General features: G+C 44.7%; 2 protein-coding genes across 2 annotated transcripts in view; one reads left to right on the top strand and one right to left on the bottom strand.

Moving 5' to 3' along the window:
* Positions 1 to 3,533: 3,533 nt before the first annotated feature.
* Positions 3,534 to 15,737, bottom strand: INA (internexin neuronal intermediate filament protein alpha). The gene is made up of 3 exons (XM_061403324.1): positions 14,578 to 15,737; positions 6,814 to 6,938; positions 3,534 to 5,515 (listed from the first exon to the last, which is right to left on the bottom strand). The coding sequence occupies exons 1-3, from the start codon at positions 15,640 to 15,642 to the stop codon at positions 5,206 to 5,208; spliced, it is 1,500 nt and encodes a 499-aa protein (XP_061259308.1). The 5' UTR covers positions 15,643 to 15,737; the 3' UTR covers positions 3,534 to 5,205.
* Positions 15,514 to 16,498, top strand: part of NT5C2 (5'-nucleotidase, cytosolic II) — a 149,336-nt gene continuing 148,351 nt past the window's right edge. The window contains exon 1 of the mRNA XM_061403319.1: positions 15,514 to 15,597. The gene's annotated coding sequence lies outside the window, so the exon portion shown is untranslated. The remainder of the gene's footprint in view (positions 15,598 to 16,498) is intronic.

Below are 16,498 nucleotides of genomic sequence, written 5' to 3'. Positions count from 1 at the left end.
GCCTGGAGACCCTTCCAGGATCAGTCTTCATTTTCTTTGTAGCCTGAGCTCTCTCTGTTTTGTTTTATTCAGAATCACTGAAGCACTGTAGAAACATAATTCTTTAAATATCTGTGGTGTGACTCACTCTGTTTTATTACATCTTGGGGTGTGTGTGTGTGTGTGTGTGTTTCAAGGGATTTTAAGAAAGAATTGATAAATTTTAGCTAGTTCCCACCCCCATTTAGTAAGCTTGTGAAATAGCATAAAACATGAAGGCAATCCAATCAACTTTTAAGAGATCGATAGAGGAGGAGAGCAGCCTTTTGATCCACATAGTAACCATTCTTTTCTCCCTTTAAATGTATGCAGCAAGGGTTGGTAATGTAATAAAAACAGCCCTTTGTTTGACTGGATTCAGGAGCACTCACCCCATTTGCAAATGGTATAGCCATGTGAGATACTTGAAAATAGCAAAAGGCATGATGACAGCAACTAACCTGTACATTTAAATCTGAACATGCAGCAAAGCCAGTAATGTACTGTCTAGAAAGAAAAATAAAATTTCACATAGGAACTATGTTTACAAAGCTCCCCTCAGTTATTTCCATTTTAAATTAGCACTGTGCTTTCAGGTATATAAATTTATTTGGTTCTAAAAAACAAAATGTGTTCTTACAATTTGGATATATTTAAGGAACTTACAGATTTCTGATGATATAATAATAAAAGTAAAATTAGCTGGAAATCAGTGATAACTTCTCATAAGCAAGCAACGTTTCTAGCTATTCTTTCTTTCATTTACATCCAGGGAGATTTCTGGCTTTTTCTCCAGGCTCTGTTTTGAAATCAATACTACTCTTATTAGATCTGGCTTAATGTTGTCCAAATGGAATTCCTTCTACTGGGTTGACCCAGGTGGCTGTACATAATGGTCTCAGTTGGAGCAGAAGGTATGGTAGACGTCATAATTATTTTTCTGATAGTCTCATAAATTCTCTATCAGTGGGTTCCTAAAATGAGGTGAATTTAGATGACATAAAATGAGTCATTTTAAAGTGATTAGTTCAGTGGCATTTAGTGCATTTGCAGCATTGTGCAGTCACCATCCATATCTAGTTCCAAAACGTTTCCATCCTTCCACAATAGAGCCCCACTTCTATGCCCCTCTTTTCCAGACGTAGCAACTGCCAATGTGCTTTCTGTTCTAATGGATTTTAAATACATTTAAAAAACTATCTCATGTTTGCCTTTAGATCCATGAGTGGTGATCTGGTCTCCCTGCTTATGTTCACAGGTAAGTTCTTAAAGGTTATCCCCACAACTGCATAACTTGCATTATTTCTGGAGATAAAATTTGGACTCTAGTTTCCAGACTACTGTTCAAATTTTGTCCCCCTCTTTAGCCAGTCCAGTAAAATGAATTACAAATATCTTGGATTTACTACCTCTTGAGGAAAGGGCCCCTCTGTAACATTCCTTTAATTCCAGCTCTTTGATACCGAACTATAGCATTCCTTTACAAAAATATTTTTAAAGCTCCTTTTTAAAAAATAGGTTAGTAGCATCCACTCCTCTATAATGTTTAGCGGGAGCATGCAGAGACTCATGGTTGGGTGGGCCCGGGCCCAGGTTTGGGCTGCCACCACCTCACTGCAGTGCAGGAAGGCAGTAGGCTCAGGAAATCTGCAATGTGTACCAGTTTGCCTTTGGGACTTGATGTTGCCAAGGGTTTCTGGAGCAGAGAAACCTTAAGTTAAACCCTGGGAGGAAGGAGTGAAAAAGAAGATGAAAAGAAAGATGCTTATTCCCTCAAGTGGTGGGGCAGGGGGGCTTTCTTTTACGTAGAAAGGCAACATAGAAAGAAAAGCAGGCACCGAAGAGTCAGCAGACCAGCTCTGTTACTCACAATGGGGCATCAGACAGGGTTTAACTTTGTCATTCCGAGACTCTGTTCCTTTATTTGTCGAATGGGTATACAAATACTATACCTAGCGAGGGTTGTGAGGCTTAACTGAGATCATTCTATGTTTACTGCCTAGTACAGTGACTGGCATATAGTAAGCAGGTACTGAATAAACAAGAGCTGTTACTAATGCATTTCAGGACGTGGAGGATCTCATTGCCTAGTGACTGAAAGTCTATCACTAGTATGCTTCATGGACAGGCTTCCCCACAGTCTCACAGATTCACTCTGTGGTCCTGTCCTAACAGTCGGTACTGCTGCTCCCCTTTCCTTCTCCTCCCTGCCTGGAGATGCTGAATGCCATGTTTCCCCGTTACTATAATTGTTCTGGTTTAATAATTTGTCAACTTCATAATATGCTTTTAGTGTGTTTCTTTTATAAACGAGCTCATGGCAACTAGTGGTGACTCACTGAAAATAGGAGATACAGACTAGTAAGAGCCAGAAAGTCTATAAATTAAGGAAAGGATTCTGGCCTTGCATAGAGAAGGATCTAGTAACCACATACTATTCTTAGGAGTGGCAACAAATGTCTACATTGTAAGCCCATGTTCTGATGAGTCTACTGTTCTTCATTGGGCCCTAAAAGATGTGTGTGTGTGTTTTACTTTCTGGTCGTGCCACTCAGTATATGGGATAATAGTTCCCTGACCAGGGACTGTACCTGCATCCTTTGTGTTTGAAGTGAGGAGTGTTAACCACTGGATCACCATGGAAGTTCCTAAAAGATGTTTTATTACAAAACTCTCATTGTTAGTGTGCAACTAACATCTTTCACTAGCAGTACCACTAATGTATCTTCAAGTAGCCTGGAAGTGCCTTTAGACAGATGGACTGAGAATGACAATATTGTTCAGGATTCTGCAAGCTCCAGCTTCAACCATCAGCTGTGAGTTGCATCCAAATATCCCCTCACTGGCAGTCTCCATCCTGGAACCTGGCCTGGCATTAGGAGATCTCAACTTGGCATCCATAGCCTTCTGTATACCAGGAGTAGATAGTTCTAAGGAGTCACAGGTCCCTCGACCTGTATAGTTTTATGCATGTATTTTTTTGGGGGAAAGGACCCATAGCTTTCTCCAAGGGGGAGAAGTCTTTTTAATCCCAAAAAAAGGTTAAGAATCACTACACTAGAGGAAGATGCTATTACTGCTGCCCATGTTCTACCTAGGCATGTGGGTTCTGCAGAAGCAGAACCTCATTTTCAAAGAAGGAAAAGATTCTTACTGTTTTGAAGAACTTTTTAATCATGTGCCTTCTGCCAGTTCATTCTCAGAAATCTTCAGCAAGCTAAGCTAGTTAAATCATTATCCAGGCATGGAATACATTGTCTTTCATCATTTGATTGATTTGATTTCCCCATTTCCTGCCATGAACTGCCCACTTAGTGCATTATGTTTCAGACCAGACAGTCTGCAGACTATAACCCTGAGGCTTTGATAGGGGAAAAAAAAAAAAAAAAGAAACACTAAACAAAGATGCACAGAACAGAGAACATATGATTTCTGAATTATCAGGGGGTGCAACTGTTCACTGAACCAAAACAGTTCTTCTCTCAGTTAAAGGAGCAGAAACCACAAAACACAAGTTATGTTGATGGGATTCGTGTCTTTTAATTCTTATTTTACTAATGTTTTACAGTAAGCGTAAGGAGTAAAGACAGGAATGGAGTGAGGGAAAGGAAGAAGAGAAACGTATTCTTTCAAGTTCCTTGAACGGCTGAAGCACGTGCTAGGATCAGAAAGTTGAGTAAAAGCATCATGTCCTTTTCACCACGGAAATGGAGATGTGTGACACAGATATGGCAACTCTTCAGATCTGTGGAAGTGACTCTGACAGAGAATTAATTTTGCATCAAACTTGGCACATGTGGAAGACTGGGCAATGCAGGTGCTACACAGCTGGGCAAATGAAAACTGGACTTCCCAGAACCTATTTCCTAGCGTGCGAGCAGGACATCTGTGCCCCTTCTCTGGTCTGAGAGTCTCTTCCTCTCCAGCAGGGGAGCAAGACCCCACCAACTATGCAGCAACAGGAAATCTGTTGGGCAAGACTGTTAGAAGATTAAGATTTCTTTTTTATATTTATTTGCTGTGGTGTTGATTGACCAGAAGGGACTCTTTACTTTTGGGCAGGAGCATTGTGTCCTGGTGATAAGATAATCTACATTTAGCATTCTTAAAAGGCATAAGTGTGAAGACAAGGCCTTTTTAGGACCTAGACCAGTGGGGAGGGAAATACGAGGATTTTAAGGTTAAAGGCATGAACAGCTAATTCTCTATCACCACAAATGAACTGCCACGGATAAATGAGACCTTGTCTTTTCCCCTTCATACAAATACTCACCTCTTCTAGCTTACACTTCTAAATCTAAGGTCAGCTTAATCACAGTTTGGGATTAACTATGAGTGTGCTTCTAAAGTTAAGGTGAAAAGCTACATTCTTAATAAACTATGCCTTTTTCCTAATTAAATGGATTTGAATAAGCTAAGGGGTAACCCACAAAACTTATCACTGCCTTTTTTTTTAAAGTATATAATTAAAAGGACATGAAATGGACAGGGAGAAGTCATTACACGAATCATAGAAATGGTCAACATGCATCTAATTCTACTTACTGAGCAGAGAGAGCTAAAGGGGTTAAGTTCTTTTGAGAAGAACCTAAATGTGTTTTAAAAGGACAAATACTACACTATCCTTTTTTTTTTTTTCCTGAATGGAAGAAAGGATATATGGAATTGCAGCGGGGTGAGAGGGAAAATACCCATTAAACAAACACCTATCATTTGTGAAACAATTCTATCGAGTGGTGTCGGGTGTGGACTGTGGGTTTATCTGTGGCAGTGATTTTATGTTTTAGGTATCTAGAGTGAGATTACATAGCTGGGTAACGGCTGGGTATGGTGAGTGAATATAGGTTTTAATTTCAGTTCACAGCAAGATGGTGATGATCACAGATTTAGCACCTTCGTTTGTACTTCCTCTGTACCTGAATCATCTATAGCTGTGAAGCCTGAGCTTTAGGTGAGAAAGCTGCATTCTTAGATAACTCCTCTGTGATTGCTCTAGGACTGCGGTTTGCTCCAATCTAAGGTGTGGATTTCTTATTAGAGAAAGTAAGTATTCGATGCTAAATATGAGACTGAAGCCTTGAAGACAATGTGGAGTGGCGACAGGTGTTTTGGATCAGGAATAGGCTGTTTGACAAGTCAAGTGTATATTATCCCCTCCTAAGCATTAACTTTTTTTAAGCAAGAGAATTATATTTTTTGGCTTGAAATGGTGGTTTCTTCTATATTTGATTTCTCGGTTTTCTTAGTAGATATCACTGTCTCCTCCAATATTTCTTCAAAACTTTCCCCTATCTGGGAGGTTTTCTTTGAGGCTATCTTAGAAGCCTCCTCTTCCTCCTCCTCTTTCTTAAGAGACAGCCCAGTGGCTGACCCTTTGGAGGTGGTAGAACTGAGGATTCTAGGTGGGAGCAGATAGCTTGGGTTGGGAAGTGGATTCAGCCCCGAAATGCTTAATCCACTGGTGCTGAAACGTGTCTCTTCGCCTTCCAGCAGCTTCCTGTAAATCCAACAGAGAAAAACTCTTAGGAAGTCAACTTGCAACTTCTGAAAGAATTTAACCATCCATCCCCTATTCATTTCAGAAAGACTTCAGATTCCAGATTTCACAGTTTCTTCATGACATTGAGACCAATAAATATTGAATTTCAAGGCCAAAGACTTGGACTTTATCCAGCATACACACACACCTTTTCATCCAGCGCACGCACACACACACACACGCCTTTAGCACCAGCTATGTTTAGAGCACTGTCAAGGGGAAACCTATCTTATTTGCAAATACATTAAAAAGAAAAAAAAAACCTTCAACTCCCCCTTGGTTTCATCACACCCAGTTTTGGCACTTAGAGTCTACAAAGATCTACGGAGAAGTAGTTTACTAATTAATACCTTAAGTGCAACAGGGATAAGAAGGTAAGAAGTCCACAAAGAAACTGCCTAATTCAGCCTGAACTTGAGATCTGTATTTTTTCAGCATGTCAGGGTACAAAGGAAATGGAATCAGCAATAACAGAAACCAAGGAAGTAACCTGTTTCAGATACCAAGCTTTTTCCCAGCCTGGCCTAAACAGCATCATAATAGAATGGCTCCAGTATCTTTCTTTTCCTCTCATAATTCTGGTAACTTTTATCATTTAAAAAAAAAAAAAACAGAAACCCAAAACACTATCAAATCCTCTGGGAGCTTTAAAGTAGTATACAAAGTGTCAGAATAAAAGAAAAAATTCTCAGACAGATCTGAGATTGAATCTGAACTCTTTCATTTACCAACACTGTGATTTTCAGCAAGTTACACAGTCTATCGTTCAAGTTTCCTCATCTGCAAAATGATGATATAACCTGATACTTAGATAATTTATATGCAGAAATCTAATATAGTGCCTAGCACACAGTAGTCATCCAAAAAGTAGTAGCTGCTGTCATTTGTTTTTAAGGTAAATGTTTACTTACACAGGTATCCAGGGGCATACTTCATCTGTGAGGACTTTCTATGTTGTATGAACCCTGTTTTTAAAGTTAGAGTCTGGTGGGTTTTACTTCAACCTCTGTGCACTCACATTATTGCCTTAAATCTCTGCAGAGGCAGGTAGACTGCTCCAGGCCTCCAGGCACTAGTGGGGTGGAGCTGGGACCTAACCAAGTTGAGGGACGTAAGGGTCAGCTTACCTGAAAAGAGGCAGTGATGCCTTTCCTCATCCCCTGCTTCACCCATAAACTGGAGCCTAAAACCACTTATGTGGGTAGCGATGCCCCAGGTGACAGGATCTGCCTAGGTGAGCATGCCCTGTGACGTACCTGTAAGCTGCTATCTCAATGTCAAGAGCCATTTTGACATTGAGCAAGTCCTGGTATTCCCGAAGGTGGCGCGCCATCTCACTCTTGGTGTTCCTCAGATCATTCTCCAGCTGCCCAATGTTATCCTGAAAAGCAGCAACACAAATCCAATATATGTAGGCCAAACTGGCCGACATTCATTGAGATTGAGAAAGCAAGGATTCTCAACTCTGCCTACACATTAAAAATCCATACCTGTCCCTCAGCCCAGATTCTGATCCAACTGTTCCAGGATGGGGTCCCAACATCTTAATTTTTCCATAAAGGTCCCAGGAGATCTGGATACATTTCTATCAGGGGTCACAGGGTTCTCAACTAAACACTGGGAAGATATTTATGTTTTACTCACTTACTGTCCCTCCCTTGCTATTGTATTACTGCTGAATCACTCAGTTGTTGAATGTCCTTTTCGAAACCAAAGGCTCAGGTCAGGAGCTTAGATTCAGAAAATGCCAACTGTGGAGAGCCCAGAGAGGGTGGCAAGTCTCTGCCTCCATTCATTGTGATGGTTTCATGAAGTCTGCTAGTCAATCACTTCACTGACCGAACTTTACATGACAGATAGGAAGCATAGACACTTCAAGGAATTTTTTTTTTTTTAATCCAAATGGCAGATTGAAATTATAATTTTTTAAAAAAAGAAACTTAAGTTCATATAATACTTGTGCTTTAAGTTCCTCCAGGTACAAAACCAGGCACAGAAGAAAAAAAGGTTTAAATCTGTGATTCTTGAGAAACGAGAGGATCTTTTAAAAACACAGCAGATCCTATTCCTCATCTACTTAACACCCTCCAACAGCTTTGGAATTAAGTGCAAACTTCTCAGCACAGCCTATACTTTTCACCTTGCTCAGTATGTTTTAGTTACCGTGGCCTTCTCTTTTGCTCCTTAAACTTACCAAGTTCACTGCTATCGCAGGCCCATTAGACTAGCTCTTTCCTCTGTTTGGAATGCTCTGTGGTGGGTCTTCACATGGCTGACTTCATGTCATACAAGATTCAGTTCAAATGTCCTTTACTCAGGTCTTCAGCATCCAATTTAAGTACCCTCTCCACACTGATCTAGCATGTACTTTTACCTTAAGCTGGGGAAACTGCTAGCCCATGAAGGAAATTTGTGAAAACTTTAAAAAAAGTATCTTCAGAAAAAAGCCCCCACCTGAAAGTGGCCACTCTGCTTTTTAGCTCTTATTATATGGATAATTCTTTGTTGAGGGGAGCTGTCGCTGTGAATGTAGGATTTTTAGCAGCATTCCTGACCTCTATCGACTAGATGCCAGCAGCACCTTCTCTCCCAGCTGTGATAACCAGCAATGTCTCCAGACATTGCTAAATGGCCCTGGGAGGGTAAATCCACTGTTAGAAAACTATTGTACTGGGATGTAATTTACATGGAAGCCGTCTGTCTAGTTCACCCCTGGAAGCCCATGGCCTAGCACAATGAACACTGGAGATGCTCAATGAATGATTGTTGAATGAATTTCTTTTCTTATTCTGAGCAAATAACTCATATAATTCAGTTGCAATTCTCAACATGGTGAGTACAGTGGCTGAGAGTTATTGTTATGAAACAGTCATGCAGATAAATATATCAGAAACCCCAAGAAAGTGCTGAGGAACCCTTTGAACTTCCCTTGTAGGGATGATAAAATGCTGGTGAAAGCCAGGGCTGATAGATCAGGGGGTGCAAACTTCCAAATCAAAAGAATCTGCAGAAAGAATTAAAATTCATACCACCTACCTGTTCTATAAATATTGACAGGAATACTGCAAAGAAAAAACCCAATTAACTGATGGGTTCAGAGCAAGGAATGATGGGTTCAGAGCAAGGAATGATAACCAGTGAGGAAAATATATAATACACTGAACAATGGTGGAAATATTCCAAAGTGTGTTAAGAGATCATAAGAGTTTAAAGGGATTTTTGTCAAGAAATTTTACTTGATAGTTGCTATATTTGAGGTTAAATAGTGTTAGTTGCTCAGTTGTGTCCAACTCTTTGCAACCCCATGGACCGTAGCCCACAAGTCTCCTCCGTTCATGGGATTTTCCAGACAAGAATATTGGAGTGGGTTGCCATTTCCTTCTCCAGGGGATCTTCCTGACCCAGGGATTGAACCCAGTTGTCCTGCATTGCAGGCAGGCTCTACCATCTGAGCTACAAGCAAATCTAGTGACGCCCTAGGAGTAAGAGAATCAATATACTGTGGTAAGGGGAAAAGAGTCTAAGGTGAAGGAAAAGGAGAAAGGGGAGCAAGTATGCTCATTATGCAGAGGGGCAGGAGAAATGTTACAGGAGGAAAAAAAGAGGATTGCATCAAGATCTTTGGATTGCATTTCTTGCCCTGACACCAACATCTAACATACCTCAGTTTTCTATACTTTACTTTCTTTGAAACTTCCATTTCTGTATATGGGAAATTATAATGTTTCTTCTTTTCTGAGGTATTCTGAGATCCTCAAGTGAGGATTTCAATTTAATGCACCTCACATTATGATGTGATGAGTTCATTATCTGGTCAATTAGATAATAGTCATTAGAACAACATTTGGTACCTAGGAACTGCTTACTAAATGTTAGTAATTTTTATTATTGTTAATATCATACCATGTGACTCTACCCTTTTAATGATATGGACAAATTGATCACGAGCCCTCCTTACAACCCCTTAGATCAGCGGTCCCAACCCTTTGTGGCACTGGGGACTGGTTTCGTGGAAAACAATTTTTCCACGGATTGAGGGGAGGGGATGGTTTTGGAATGATTCAATCACACTGCATTTGTTGTGCACTTTATTTCTATTATTACATCGGCTCCACCTTGGATCATCAGGGATTAGATCCCAGAAATAGGCAACCCCTGGCTTAGATAACTAAAGAAAGCAACATATAATAAAACTTTAACATTGGAGAGTTGGAGGCAAATCCCATAAAGCACTGGATTATTTTTTGTTTTTCACGAAGATGTACATCTCCATAACAGTTGGATTTTTTTTTTTTTTTTTCATTTAAAGGATATTATTTTCTTTCTCCAGATAGGAAGGTACAAAGTTAAAACCTTAAATTCCAGAATTTAATATAATACTTCATTCTTCAAAACAGCCACAGGCTTTTCAGCTCTGGACACCCAGGTTTCCATAACAGTTTTTAATAACCAATCTAAATAAAAACTTTTCTAAAGTGCTTTGTACTACTCTTTCCTAGGATACTAAACAAAATGCAACCTTTCTCAGCAACTAAGGATTAAGATAATGATCAATTATTTCTCTAGAATTCTGTGATGTGTTTTATCTTTTAGGTCAACTAAGGTATATATAAGGCTGTATTTTCCCTAAATGGCCCCTGAGAGCAGTATTTGAACTAGTGTTTGCTACTAGTGGTTTTCTTTGTCCTGAAAGTTGAACTAATCTGCTACTCACTCCTGACAATGCCTGACTCCGGTGGTTCCTCTTCTCTATCTTGCCGCAGGCTTGAAATCCAAATAGCAAAGTGCTTTAGAATCACAAAGTAAAGTAACAAATAAGCTGGGGGGCAACAGAGGGGCCAACTTCCGAATATGTGATTTAGAGACAGATGTGTCACGTCAGCAGGTTAATTAGTTTCTTTTAAAAAAATTATTTTTGTTTCACAGCTGTTTTCTGAATAAGAGGTTGCTGGGGACCTGAGTTCTAGATAGATGAGATTTCCTTGAACTTTTCTGCCACACATTTCACAGGTCTATTTTATGGATCAGTGTAGACATAAAGCATGACTTTGCTCTTTTTAGAAGAAACTATGCTGACTGCTGACCCCTGCTCTTCAACATCTGGGCTCTTTGTCTGCGCTTTCTTCCCCACCCTAGGCAGTCTTGCATTGCCCTTCAAAAGCCCTGCCAAAGATGGCCTCCAGCTGGAAATCTGAGCAAAGCGCTGCAGTCTGCCCCCTCCCCCAACCACGCAGCAGCTGCTGACTTAGACTGAGGGAACAGGAGAGAGGCACTCCCATTCCAAGGGTCTCTCCTGGAATGGCTAACCAGAGTGCTGAGCATCCTCCTTGGGGCTCGAAGGATGTGGACTGGGAATAAGAGAGAGAACAGGCCACCAGAACATCTGCAGTGGCGCACAGGTTAACAGACAGAGCTGTGGGTTCATCACTTTTAGGGGCCCTCACCCAGGAGAACAGTAGTGAGTGTGGCACCATCTGATTGAAGAAGGCTGTTCAGAATTACTACTCTGTCTGATAACGAAGGTGGAGAGAGAGGATTTCTATATGTGGTACACTCACAGGTCACTCTGCTGCCTTTTCTCACTCCTATCTTTGTTTCTTCCCATGATTTTTTCTACAATACTTTAAAAATGTTGCACTATAAGTATTTCTATAGGCTGGTTTACACTGGGAAAGGTGGTTTAAGTCAGTGCACCCCCAAATCAGTCTGAGGAATTGATAGGCTGCAGTGCTTTTATTGAAACTGCATATTCTTGGGCCCCACCTGCAAACTACTGAATCCATATCTTTGGGAGTAAGCCTGAGACTCTTTCTGTTAAGCCCCCAAGTAACCTTGGCGGGTCAATGGGTTTAGGAACCACTAGTTTTTCTGTAAGGGCTCTATCAGGGTGGGGCAGGTGGCAATAATACAGTGAGGTGGTATGTTTGGTGTTTAGTTGCTAAGTCATGTCTCTTTGTGATCCCACGGACTTTAGCCCACCAGGCTCCTTTGTCCATGGGATTTCCCAGGCAAGAATACTAGAGAGGGTTACCATTTCCTCCTCCAGGGGAATCTTCCTGATCCCCAGGGATCAAACCTGCATCTCCTGCATTGGCAGGCAGATTCTTTACCACTGAGCCACCAGGGAAGCCCTAATATACTGAGGTAGAGGGGACAAAAACAGAACAAAAGAAAGCAAAAAACATATGGAAGAGTTGAAAAAAAAGAGAGAGAAGGGGACCAAATGAAGACCTTTTTCTTGAATTCTAATTTCAGAAATGGATCTATCAGGTTATAGATTTATATGCAGCCACTGCCACCCCCAATCTCCAAGGGGCCAGCCCCTTCCTGCTGTTTAATTAGGCTACATTTCAATCTCATACTGGAGAGAAGAGGGCAGACTTGGCTCATCTCCCTGGAGAGCATTAACTGATGGTGTGATCCTGATTGTTCCACAAGGTCTTTCAAGGAAAGCTTCAGCTTTCCAAGATTGACCATCGGTACAGGGCCAGGGCCCCCAGTACCGTCCAAAAATGTCCTTAGGCATCTTTGGCAGAACAGGGACTCTAATGGTGGTGAAGCAGGAACCAGAATCACCCTGTGTCAGAAATGGAAAGCCTTTAGTTAAAGAGGATGGCTCTGTTTGGCTTCTGAGGACAATAGTCCTAGCACCTCTTAATTTTTCGTGTCGCCTGATTCAACCCTTGCATACACCACGGTATACTCACTATTAATATGTCACCTTGAATCATTCTTCACCCTTTCAAAAGTGTGATAAGCTTTCTTTCCTCAAATAGGCTGTCAGCTCTCTGGGGCAGGGAAAACGTGACTTTAATGGGGCCTTCCTCTGCCTTTAAGAGGGTGGCAAACCTGCAAAGGAAAATGGGCCTACCACTAATCTCTGAAGCAGAAGAAAGAGAACAGCCTCCCATCACTGCAGTGAAAGGGGAGGGGGAGGGGTTAGAGGGCAAGAAAACAATGGCTGAATCTCACTGTGGGGAAGGAGGCTTTTCATCTCAATCAGCGCTGCTAAGATTGTCAGAACAGCCTGATGACACCCTTGTGGCTTCAGGACCCGCAGGTGAAGATGTGCACCCCTCCTCAGCTTTTATATAGATATATATATCTGTTGTCTGAGCTCCTCTTCCATTCACAGCAGGTCCACTGAGGCTACGGCTGATGGGGGCAGCACTGCAGAGCTGCAGATGCCGCAGTTTCTGTTGTTTTTTGTTTTCTGCAGGCTAGTCTGGATGACCCTACTATTGTCTAACATTGAAAGCCTTTTAAAGCAAACAAAACAAACCAGACAATACTGTCACTATTTCTTAGAATATAGGGGCTACACCAAGCAACCAGAGGACATGGCAAAGCCCAATTCAGATGGTGATTATGGGTAAGTTATCCTTTTTAGAGAAATACTGGGCTAGCCCAGCAGAAGACCACGTAGCCCATCCTTTGAAGCTTCTAGAAGAAAATACGAAGTCTCAATTAACTAAATGTAATTAGTTCAGGCCATTGAGAGCTAGGCCACATAGTCAAAAGTTCAAGTTAAACATTTTGAAGTGGAATAAAAGTATTTATTTGAATATTACTGTAATTATAAATACCAAAATAAATAGCCCAAGCAAGCTTTCTTCATTTATCAAAGGGAGCTATTTATAATGAACAGCAAATACTGCACACCCATAATAATTCTCTGGCTCCAGACAAAAATAGCACTTTGAGGATTCACTGCTTTCTTGATTGATTTTCTTAATGTTCCTAAACATAATTAATTTTATCAAATGGAAACTTTGAGCTTGGTAGAATGAATTATTGCAAGTTTCTGAACTATTAGCATTCTATCCAATGGAACTTTTATTGCACCTTGAAACTGAACCACACTATTTAGATTCTTTTCCACACTTTTCACCTGCCTCTGTGTCCTTTGTGGTCATAAGCCCAGAATGTTCCATGTAGTAAAACTGAAGGTGCAGTGGCCTTTGTTTGGAGAGAAAAGGAGGAAAGAGCCAATCGATACCTTCACAGGAGCTTAGAGGACAGGCAAAGACGGGAAAAAAATAAGTGACCTATAACAAAGATGCACTCATCTCTGTGATTTATCACATGCACTTAGGATGGAAAAATGTTAAGGAAATGGGAATTTTCGAGTGGGACTTCACTGCTGCGGGGCAGACTAAGTGGTTTTTGTTAAATGCTAAGCCATCCATGAACGTGAAAATTGATGCTGTCCACGAGGTGACCCTTGATTGCAGGTAGCCGAGACTGATGTGTTTGTGTTGAGAAAAAAAAAAATCGAAGCAGTTAATTGTCTAGAGAGTCATAACTGGGACAAGAGACAGGAGGGAAATTCTGAGATGGGAAGAACTCTAGATCAGCACCGAGGACAGCGCCCTACCATCCTCCTTTCCTAACGTCTGTAATGCTTTCTTTAGGAAGAAATACCGTAAGTCAGTGGCCGAGGGAACTGAGTGTATGCTGGGGGAGAACAGAGCAGGGCGGTTATTACTAGCCCAATCACTCATCTCCGTGACTACCAGTCTCTACTCCTTTGAGAGCAAAAGTCAAGACAACGGGATAGAACTCTTGCCAGTATAGTCTCGCATTCTTCCCCCACCCAAGTGCAGAAATATTCCCAGGACGCACAGAAAGCATTTCAAAGTCAATCAAACAAGCCAGACAGCAGAAACAGCACCGCCAACCACGGAGAGGCTGCGACCTACCCCTATTGCGCTCACCCCTCTTTGGGAGGGGTTGTTCTTTAGGTCGCCAGCGTGTTTATGCCCACCTGCTGAAGCTTGAGGGCTTCTTTGTTAGAAGGGCTCAGACAGGGACGCAAGTGAGGGGCAGGTAAAGAGGGCGTCCAGGCCCCTAAAATTAGCGAGAGAGGCTCCAGGGCTTTTTGTTTGCCAGTGCCTCTGGGCGGGGCGCTTTCCGTCCCCTCCTTTATCCGCCCCTTGATTTCGAGGGCCCCAACCGTGCGAGAAATACGCGCTGGAGAGCAGAGGGCTCCCTTCTCTACGCAGCGCTCCAACCTTTACCTGGTAGCTGGCCACCTCGGCACTGTGTCGCTCCTCCAGCTCCAGGATCTGCCTCTCCAGGGACTCATTGGCCCCGCGCAGGCCCTCGATCTCGATGGTGCGTGCCTGCAGCTGGCGACGGTACTCGTGAATCTCCTCGCGGCTGGCCCGGATGGCCTCGGTGCTGCGCGCCGCCTGCTCGTTCAGGTTGGCAAACTTGGACTTGTACCACTCCTCGGCCGACTGCAAGTTCTTGGCGGCCAGCGACTCATACTGGGCGCGGATCTCCCTCAGCGCCGAACTCAGATCTGGTTTAGCCACAGCCACGTCCACCTCGGCCGCGGCCTGCGAAGACGCCTGCAGCGTGGCCAGCAGCTCGGCCACCTCCTCGTCGTGCACCTGGCGCACGAAGGCCAGCTCGTCCAGCAGTGACTCTACCTTCTTCTCCAGATCCAGGCGGGCAAGCGTGGCGCCGTCCACGTCGCGCTGCTGCGCCTTCAGGGCGCGCTCGGCCCCTTCGCGCCCCCGGCTCTCCTCCTCGCAGCGCGCCCGCAGCCGCTGCACCTCCTCGGCCAGCCCGTCGCGCTCCAGCAGGGCCTGCGCGCGCGCCGAACTAGCCTCCTCCAGCTGCGCGCGCAGATCGCGCAGCTCGCGCTGGAAGAGCTCGCCGACGCGCGACGGCTCGGCGTGGCGCTGCCGCAGCGCGGCCAGCTCGGCCTCGAGCGCTCGGTTCTGCGTCTCCAGCTGGTGCACCTTCTCGATGAACACGGCGAAGCGGTCGTTGAGACCCTGCAGCTGCTCCTTCTCGTTAGTGCGGATGATCTTGTACTCATTGGTGCGCGCCGCCGCCTGACTCAGGTCCAGCCCGTCGGACGCCGGGGACCGGCGGTAGGCCAGGCCCAGGCCGAGCGACGAGGCCGAGGAGCAGGCGGCCGAGGAGGCCACATTGCTGCGGGACAGCGACTGCGAGCGGAAGCTCCCCGAGCCGCCAGCCCCGGAGAGGCGCGAGGACAGGCGCGAGCCGTCCCCGAACACCTTGCGGTAAGAGGAGGAGGCGCACAGGTAGTGCTCCGAGCCGAAGCTCATGGTGCCGAGACCAGGGCCGGGAGAGCGGCTGCGGCTGCGGCTGGCGCTGGCGAGGAGAGGAGAGGTGCGCCGGGCGGGGCGCGGTGGGGCGGCGTGCACGGGGTTTTAAGGCGTGGGGGGTGGGGGGACGACTGGGGCGGCGCGTTGGGGGCGGAGCTCCTGCTCGGGTCGGGCGGAGAGGGGAGAGGGGAGAGGGGGGCCTCCAGGAGCGGGGGCGGGGAAGCGCAGTGACTCCTGCAGCTGCGCGCGCCCCGGACCGAGGGCGAGGGGACAGAGCCATTTGTGTAGGAGCCAACGCCTGTCTGATGAGCCCCTCGCCGAGAATCGTCTGGTTTGGAAGTGACTTGTGTGGAGGGGTTCCTGAGCGATGGGGGTTTCCCATCTGCAAACTGCGCGGTTCTATCGCGTCCCTTGACCCTGCCCTCGCCCGCTTTAATCCACTGGGAGATTAGTGTTTTCTGCGAGGTGTGCTGTACTCTCACACCCACCCCGGGGCTCCCGGGCGTGAGGCCCTGTTTTTCCAGTTAGAGTGTAGACCCTCAGGGCGCGGCTTTGTCCCGTCCTTCAGCCCGCTCGGGGTTCCCAGGGGAAAAGTGGGTCTCCGTCAGAGAGCACCGCATCAGCTTCTCCTCTGCGGCTCTCGGGGGCGCCCGGGTTGGGTGGCTGCACCGAAAGCCTGCAACGCCCCGGGGAAGAGAGGAGAGGGAGGTGCGGCGCGAGAGCCTGAGTTGCAGGGAATGGAGAGAAGCCGAGGGAAAAGCTGGGATGGCCATGATGGGCGGAGCTGAGGTGCCCCTGCCACTTATGTGTTAAGTGTGCGTTCCTGTTCACCACTGTCCCCCACCACTCTCCACTA

The sequence above is a fragment of the Bos javanicus genome, chromosome 26, assembly GCF_032452875.1.
Source record: "Bos javanicus breed banteng chromosome 26, ARS-OSU_banteng_1.0, whole genome shotgun sequence".
In the NCBI taxonomy this organism is placed as follows: Eukaryota; Metazoa; Chordata; class Mammalia; order Artiodactyla; family Bovidae; genus Bos; species Bos javanicus.
The sequence above is the reverse complement of the archived record's forward strand: the minus strand, read 5'-3'. Positions and strand labels throughout refer to the sequence as shown.